Source organism: Blennius ocellaris (genome assembly GCF_963422515.1).
Source record: "Blennius ocellaris genome assembly, chromosome: 4".
Taxonomy (NCBI): Eukaryota; Metazoa; Chordata; class Actinopteri; order Blenniiformes; family Blenniidae; genus Blennius; species Blennius ocellaris.
In genome coordinates, this window is record NC_137653.1 from 15,320,540 (window position 1) to 15,329,357 (window position 8,818).

General features: G+C 43.8%; 1 protein-coding gene across 2 annotated transcripts; it reads left to right on the forward strand.

The window, feature by feature from the left end:
* Positions 1–254: 254 nt before the first annotated feature.
* mdm4 (MDM4 regulator of p53) lies at positions 255–8,556 on the forward strand. Of its 2 annotated transcripts, none has more exons than XM_080494966.1 (11): positions 255–425; positions 947–1,034; positions 1,945–2,019; positions 2,465–2,598; positions 2,712–2,761; positions 3,132–3,196; positions 4,247–4,343; positions 4,433–4,593; positions 4,712–4,909; positions 5,977–6,045; positions 6,137–8,556. In XM_080494966.1, exons 2-11 carry the CDS (start codon positions 963–965, stop codon positions 6,713–6,715), a joined length of 1,500 nt encoding a protein of 499 aa, XP_080351092.1. In that variant the 5' UTR covers positions 255–425; positions 947–962; the 3' UTR covers positions 6,716–8,556. The 2 variants fall into 2 exon arrangements, with proteins under 2 accessions (XP_080351092.1, XP_080351093.1); XM_080494967.1 differs by having other exon boundaries at positions 4,727–4,909.
* Positions 8,557–8,818: the final 262 nt, after the last annotated feature.

Consider the following 8,818-nt stretch of genomic DNA (forward strand, 5'->3'; position numbering starts at 1 on the left):
ACACGAAATTTGGAAAAAATTTAATTATTATCAAAAAATGATGGACTGGGAAAGACCCATAAAATACAGTGATAATTTTTATCAAGTGCTTATTTTATTATCACTATTTATTATTGATGAACAAAACGGAAGTCTCAGGCCTCAACAGTGTATTTTCTTCCTGCGGCCCCCTATATGAGTAAACCTTACATCCAGTTGAACACTAGGGGGCGCCACGTGCCAGTTCTGTATCCGGATTCCGGAAGCTGCGTCGCCATATTGGCCGTTTTGAATGTGTAGTTCAGTTAACTGTCTCCTGCTCGTTAGAGTCAACCAGTCCCCGAAACATTCTCTCAGCTTAACTATTCCAAGATGTGGCCCGGCCGCTCAAGCAGTGGAGCGCGTGTAACCGTGCAGCGGCTGTGAAGTGATGCCCAGTCGACACGGTGAGACACTTTAGCCGCGGCCGTCTTGTCGGAGCTAACGTTAGCTCCGTCGTTATCTCGGCTAACACGGGCTCGCGGATTCTCCACCTGCTCCAGTTGTCTGCGAGTGTCCCTCTTCACGTTGCCGCGGGCAGTTGCAACCCGCCGGTCCTTGTCGTGTGTTTTAACGCTCCGAGGTGCTCGCCCACCGCCCGCTCGGCCGCGGCGGCCCTGCGGTTTGTAGGCGTGTTGAAACGTAAAGTAATGGAGCTGGTCGAACGTAACCTTTCATCTGTGCACGCAGCCGCGAGTTGGAGCGGCTTCCATGTGCACGAGCACTCGCTTCATACAGGGACACTGACGTGCTGCACGATTTTTAAACTAATACCAGTAATGCTGTATCAGCAGTCGTTCCGGGTCAAACTACCAGCTGTAAATTGAAACGAGCTTTCAGCTGTGTCATCGGTGCGGGCATTGGTTTTGGGTCCAGTGATCAGAAGTTGTTGGATGTGAATTTATTTTGCATGTTCTTGGGTTTTCAGACTTCGTTCGTCTATTATGAGCTCCGTACCACCCCAGCCTCTGGCTTCAAGCCCATCATGCAGGGCGCTTCCTGGAGAAGGAAATCAGGTAAAACACCACAGTTAACATGCATACCATCCATCCATCCATCCATCCATTCATTCCATCATCTCCACCTGCGTGATCGATCTTAAGGTGATGAGAGTTGGAGCTGATCTTAGCTCACACTTGCACACAATGCAGAGATTGATCATCTCACACTCGTGGGCAATTTGGAGCCAGTAAATGACCTAAAATGCATATTTTTCCAATGTGAGAGAGGAAAAGCAGAGAATTGGGAGAGATCACACAAACTCCACACGGGGCTCCTTCAAGCCAGAGGATTTCTCAGAGTGCCAGCCACAACACCACTCTGTTGCTGTCCCACCAATAAGAATTAAAAAATAATGATAACAAATGCTTAGTTATTTAACACCTTTGTCAATCACATACAATCCTGTCAAGTGAACCATAGAATTTCTGGTGGGGAAAAAATGAATCGCAAAAAGTATAGTTTCCATAGGTAATACTAAAAATATTGTCCTGAACTATTTATTCGCACATAGGTTCTCACACATTTTTATTGTAGGTTGCTTTTTGATGTTACTCCCAGTAACCTTGAATTTTTCATGCTTATTTGCACAATTGGAGTTGCTACTAATTTTATTCCACATTGTTGCATCAATGACATAAGGACATATCCGTTAAAAAAAAAATAAAGGCAGTTTGTTTTGTGGTCTCTGTATGGACTGTCTTATGTCTGCACCTGTGGACCATATCGAACACCTCGAGCATCTTTAATTTCACCACAGGAGACACTTGGGTTCATCACTAACTGCAGGTATTAGCGTAAGCAAATGGCCAGAACTGAAACATCCTACACACAACTGTATTTGTTGGTGCAAATATGGAATCATGCAGCCAAGAATAAAGCACTTTTACTCTGAATTGCAATTGATTTGTTCTGTTGTCCACTCAGGTTCAACCAAAAGCCCCTCTCCTGCAGATTCTGCGTGTAGCAGGAGCCCAGGAAGATGTCTTCACACTCAAAGAGGTGAGCAGACTGAAAATCCAGGCTAAACCTGTTTCACTGGCTTTCGACAAGGTATTACCGGAGGTGTGGTAAAAGTAGCATTGTGCGGTATTAAACTGTGTGCACAATTATTAGGCAAGTTGTGTTTTTGAAGATTGATTTGTATTTCTTAACTACAACGCTCTTGTTCCATTTTATGAGTTTAACAAAGCTCAAATCAAATGTAATAAATACAACTACACATTTCTAATGTTTCCACTAAATAATGCACAATACACATCACCTAATATGCCTGAAATGTGGTAAGCATTCATGATTATGTGGCTTGGAGTTGGAGAATATGCATAAATAGGATGATGTGGTTAAAATGATCATTATCTTAATAATTGTGCACAAAGGGTATATATGCGAGTCCTGTTGGTGGAATTATACCCCGTTGAGGCGTCATGCTTGTCGGTGTTTCCAGGTGATGCACTACCTGGGTCAGTACATCATGGGGAAGCAGCTGTACGACAAACAGAGGCAGCACATCGTCCACTGCCAGGATGACCCTCTGGGAGAGCTGCTCGAAGTGGAGAGCTTCTCCGTGAAAAACCCCAGGTATTGAACCGCACCAACGACGGAGCCCCGAGGATCGTCATTCTGGGCTTTCACATCTTGCATTTCCGTTTTAGACATGGATTTGTAACCCTTCCGTTTCGACATTTTTACAGCCCCGTGTATGAAATGCTCAAGAAATACCTGGTTGTGCTCGGTTGTGCTGGTAAGTGACTGCTGGTTTGAATCATATGTGGAAAGAACTTGTAATGTTTGAATCTATTTTGAGCAAATTTGTAATCCTGTGCCTTTTCTCCTAAATTTTTGCTTTTTATTTTCCTTTTTTTTTTTTTAAAGGGAAGTATTTTGTCAACGCAGTATTATACATTCCTGATATCCGTCTTCTCTTGTTGCGTATACTGTGAGAGCTTGTGACAGGCTGTGCATCTCTTGTGTGAATGTGGGGGGGGGGCAGAAGATCATTTACTGGATTGTTCTTGAAATCCATTGGCCAGGGCCTGAGAGAGTGTGTAATGCTGTAATAAATAAGGGGGGGTGTCCTTTTCTTCTGTTACTGTGTCTCATCTGAAATGCAGACGCTGCAGAGAATCTTTCTGTGGGCCGTGAATGTGTAGAGGGCGGAGTGGAGGATCGTGGTCAGGTAAAGCTGAAGCATGGTGCTCAGAAGAAACGGAGACGCACGTCCTCTCTCTCCTCGGTACACTCGACACTCGCTGTCGGGACGCGCGTCCTCGGTGCCCAGCTGTTCAAATGATAATGCTGTTTTGAAGCAGACTATTCGCTGAAAGGTCTCTCTATGAAATATTTGTCAAATCCTGCCGTCTTTTGTGTACTGAGGATGAGGAGGTAAGGTCTGCTGTCTTCGTCGGTATCCATTTGTACAGAGTGGCACCGTCTCTGTACAACCCCATCCTTGGTTTGGTCTGGTGGTATTTCCAGCTCCAGCCAGTGGATGGGGGGCAGAGTCTCTGTCTCTGTCTGTCTCAGAGCTCTCTTCTCTGCTCCGAACTGGATGATCGCAGCTCTCGAACAGCCACAGGCTCCAGGAAAAACCCCCAAACCCTTCTCACCCAATCCCCAAATTCCTACACCCTTCTTTCCGCTTCCATCTGGAATCAGTTTGCATACATTTACACTATTTACACTATTTCCTAATATTATTGAGCTGCAGCCTGTGAGCTTTTATGAATTAAAAAAAAAAAAGTGTCTGTGTGTGTGTGTGTGGCTGTAGGTTCTAACTAATCCAAGCTATGATTCAATATCTAATCCGCTTGAATGCAGTGTTTCTCAAAAATATGCTTGAACTGAACATTAATTAGTCTCTTTCCTGGGCCTCACTAATCTGAGGATGTGAGAATAAATCGACATTTTCTTCTCTTCAGACTTTATAGAATTAAAGATCCCACATATACAATTTCAATGGCACAGATATTTTACATCTAATTTTCTACACAAGCTATCATATTTGCAATTTGTCTTTTTTTTTGTTTTTTTAAACAAATCTTTTTGTTGGGTAGTTCTGATTTTAAATCGTTTTCCCCTCCCCACTCTTCCATACCCTAATTGCTCCACCCCGTGTTCCCTTCACCATCACCACCAACCCAGAGGCCTCTCTGAAACGGAGCTGCGAGTCATCCAAGTCCTCAGTCGTGGCTCTGTGTTCTCATTGTTTATCTCTCTTTCTCTGTAGATGTGTGGAGGTATGGTCAAAGCAGGTTTGGAGGCTCAAAGTGACGCACCCCTCCTGCAGACCCCCTCCCAGAGACGACCTCGGGAACCAGACGACGGTAAACGATCTCTTACATACTTGACACTCTCGGCGTCAAACTGCTAAGGTACACCGGAAGTCATTTCTTTATCCCTCCAAACCTCCCAGACTCTCTTGAAGGCCTGCCCCGCTCCGCTTACAAGCGACCCAAACTCGAGGTGTCTCTTGACGAGTGGGACCTCTCTGGCCTGCCGTGGTGGTTTTTGGGTAACCTCCGTAATAACTACAGTCGTAGGAGCAACGGATCCACCGACATCCACACAAACCAAGTAAGAAATCTCATGTGTTGACGAAAGTCCATCGAGTTGTATAACAAGCCAGACTGACTGAAATAATGATGTTTGAATGGTTTTGAGCTTAACAGTGGTGGTCTGACTGATGTGTCAGCTGTCTCCTGCACAGGAGGAGGACACGGCCATCGTGTCCGATACTACAGATGATCTCTGGTTCCTGACTGAGGGCGAGAGTGAACAAGTCAGCGTGGAGATGAAGGAGGCAGCTCTGGAAGAAGGGAGTGGAGGAGAGGCAGAGGCTCAACTGGAGGATGATGATGGAGGAGGGAAGGAGGAGAAGTCGGATAGAGAGGTACGAGTCTTTATGAGTAGCTTTTAAATTCCTGACACAAAAAGCAATACTTTTCTATGTCAACGACAACACACAATGTTACAAGGCTGGGTTTTCATTGTTGGTGGTTACGATACCGAAGTGTAAGATGTGTCGGTAAATGGCTTTTCATACTGGCGTGAATGTCTTACTTTGTTTCAATATTTTCACATTTCTTTAGCAATTTCCTCACGTCATCTGGTCTGGGAACAGCGGTCAAACAGACAGGCGGTGCTGGTGTCAAATTACAAACCCTCCAGGCCCTCAGCAGTGTTGACACGCAGGCTTTCTTTTGAAATGGCTCCTCAAAAATGAGTGGGTTTTGGGGATGTGTTGGGTTGCATTCTATGCTCAGGGAGGCTTGTTCTGAGTTAGCAGCCAATACGGCAGTAATCAAGATGTTTATGAGGAAGTTCTAACAAATAATCACATGAGATTTTTTATTTCTTCACATGATGATGCTCGTATATGTATTGATCAAGAATTAACACTTCAAAATCTTGAACAAATTAAATCCTTTTCACTTCATCCACTTTTCACATGATACATGAACAGAACATTTGAGGGTCAATGTAGTCACATTTATAAAGTAGTGCTAGTATAATATTACACAGGTTACAGTGGATGACTCAAACTCTAACACACACAGTTCTTAGAGTGTGACAAAAAAGAAAATATTAATTCCTTTTATGTGAAACTCATTTTGCCCCTTGTAGTGGGATTGTTCAAGTCATTCAAATTGAAAGATTTTGGAATATAAACCTGCATTGTGAACATGTTTTCCTCCATAGTTAAACTAAGCCCCCACAACACAAATGAACATTAACTGAATACCGTATGATGAACAGGTCCTCCTGTGTCGAGTATCACTTATTTGTAAGGGAGCATTGCCACTAAATTTGGCCCATACTGGTTCTAGCAAAGGTATGAAGAACAGAGGAATAAGACAAATTGAAAATTGATGGCAGGGGGGAAAAAAATCAATTAAGGGATTGATTTTTTTCTTTAAAGTTTGACAATGGGATTTCTTTGTTTTTTTTCTTCTTTAGATGCAGGAGGAGCCAGACGAAGATTCCCAGTGTCTGAGCGATGACACCGACACCGAGATCTCTACACAGGTGTGCATCACTATATGTTCTGGTTGTAGCAGTTGCTATTTATCGAAACTGCAAAGATACCAGACCTCTGACTACGTTTCTTGTGCTCTAGGATGCCTGGCAGTGCACAGAGTGCAGGAAGTACAACATACCCCTCCAAAGGTACTGCGTTCGCTGCTGGGCTCTACGCAAGAACTGGTACAAAGACGTCCCTCGACTCGCCCATTCCCTCTCTGTTCCCGACATCCCAGCTTGCAGCTCTCTCACTACCCACGACGAGGATGACGACAGCGACACGGGCATAGACGTGCCAGACTGCAGCAGGACGGTGTCTGATCCCGTCATCCTGCCTTCCCACTCGACAGCTGACCGGCCGCTTCCCACCATGGGGATGGTGATGGGCAAAGGCAAGGGGCCTCAGCCGTCTGGCTACCGCAACGCCGACGAGGATTTCTCCAGAGGGGAAAGCCAGGAGAGTCTGGGCATGGAGGTGGAGGACGTCAGACCCGAGGCACTAAGGGAGCCTTGCAAGCTCTGCCGAGTGCGACCGCGTAACGGGAACATCATACACGGACGCACAGCCCACCTGCTAACTTGTTTTCCGTGCGCGAGGAGGCTACACAAGTTCCAGGCTCCTTGTCCGGGGTGTGGCAAGATCATTCAAAAAGTTATTAAGATTTTTATCCTTTGAAAAGTGTACAAACCCATCTGCCATTGACCGGGGACCTGAACGTTCTGCACACTTCCCATTCAGCTGCATGACTATAGACTCATCCACCCATAAAGCCTGCACCTTACCCCCCTGCCCTCAACATCTAATCTACCGATATGAATACGAAACATAGCACTTGCTGGAGATTGCGTTTGGTTGCATGAGTTTCTTTGGGTCACACTGCCTCTGAAGGATTGTCAGGTGAGAGTTTGAACACATGAGTTCATTATACCAAATGTTTTGTGTTGGTGCCACATTTAAATGAGGGACATTGAAAAGCAGGAGTATTTATTTATTTATTAGAAGATCATCCCAGACTGGACGGTCTGTGTGAGCTTTGGTCCGTCGAGGGTTTGGGTTTTCAGGTTTCGGTGGTGCCCCTTTAAGGTGCAGCAACACTTCCTGTCTCACTGTGGGAATTTGATTTTACATTGAACCCCCTCGGTCAACTTCTGATTATCAGCCTTGTAACCAGAAGAGTTTTTCTTTAAGCAACTTTCATGCCGTTTATTTTTTTACTCGTACCTTTTGTTTTTGTTTTTGTTTTTTTCTTAATGACGCTTTGTGTTTTGGTCAAGGACACTCGAGGTATGAAGACAAGTTTGAAGGATGGGCATGTCTTAAATATAGTTCAGTTTTCAGATAAAATCCTAACATTCTCTTTTTTTTTTCTGAATATGTGAATGTACTGTAAACAACAAAGTGTCCAGTTGAGTAGAGATACGTTTTAATTGCCCTTCAATGTGTAGAATTTAGCCGGCTTTGAGAACACACGGCTGAAGTATTAACAGTAGGTCTTCTCTTCATGGTAAATTGCCGTAAAATGTATTCAATACTTGCAATTGCCAAAACGCGGATGACAGTCATGCCTGCAGTGAGTAATGCCACATATTGTTTGGTGTGTAAACGGTCACTCAGAAAGGGTACTAAGCAGCCCTGCCTACACATATGGCAATTCAACTATATATTGTATATTCTGTGTTTAATTTATTTATGATTCTGTTTCTAATTGTGGCCAACGGATTTGAAGCAGAAAAAGCTGCACTAGTAACAACGTAATGCGCAATTCACTAAAAGCTGAATGAAGAGACAGCAGGATGGGCTACGGGTGGAAATGACTGCAGTACTTATGAGGAGTCCGAGGGTTTGATTTAAGCGTTACACTGCCATGTGACTTTCAACTTAAATTTGTATAGTTCAGATTTTATTTTGATGGTTCCGCGTTGTCTGATTGTATTACTAATTTCAGTGAGTATATAAACTCTCCAGAAATAGAGTATGCTCTATGTAATTGTCAAATATATGTAATGAATGGAGGCATTTAATTCTTGGCTTGAGTATTTCCTATAGTTGAAGTTGCCTTTTTACTTGCGCTTAATTTTATGGCCAGCAGGTGGAGAGCAGCGTCAGTCTTGTCAGTGGGCCACACAATAATTGTACAGTACCAGTAACATGTAATGCATATATACTTATATATATATATATATATCTCTATCTATAAAGCATGCCTCTTGTCGTGAGCCGTCACTGAGCTGCTGTCAGAGCTATATTAAAAATTGTAGAAGCTATTAAAGATTAATGTAACCTGTTGTATTTATATCATTGAGAAATAAAAAGTCCTAAATCCAGAGCTTGAGTACACACTATACCAGAGACACTGGTCCAAATTGACAGACTGATTTGCATTAGGATTATAATGAGCTCGCACATGGTACTGCTATTTGTGTGTATTTTTTTGTTCTCCGAAAGTCTTGAAGCATATCAAGCAGTTTTTTTCTTTTGTTTGTTTTTCTGTTGAGCAATAAAAAGTTTTGAGTTAATTGTTTGATTCATTCACTTGTTACCCAGAAAGACAGTTGAAGTACTCTATCGTGTGTGTGTGTGTGTGTGTGTGTGTGTGTGTGTGTGTGTGTGTCCGTCCGTGTCCGTGTCCGTGTCCGGCTGAATAAGTCATTGTGCGACGGGCCAGCTGTCATGTGTCCTCTCCTTGACTTGGCTCCAGCACCTGCGACTCTCCTCTGCTTACTCACTGTTCTCTTGCTGCTGACTTGCGTCCGCCTTATTTTTGTCCTGCTCCCGGGA

Bases quoted from the DNA above. Each gene is read 5' to 3' on its own strand.
- mdm4 (XM_080494966.1), top strand. From the start codon at position 963: ATGAGCTCCGTACCACCCCAGCCTCTGGCTTCAAGCCCATCATGCAGG. The intron at 4,344-4,432 runs GTAAACGATCTC...CAAACCTCCCAG, and splicing joins ACCTCGGGAACCAGACGACG to ACTCTCTTGAAGGCCTGCCC. The intron at 4,910-5,976 runs GTACGAGTCTTT...TTTCTTCTTTAG, and splicing joins AGGAGAAGTCGGATAGAGAG to ATGCAGGAGGAGCCAGACGA.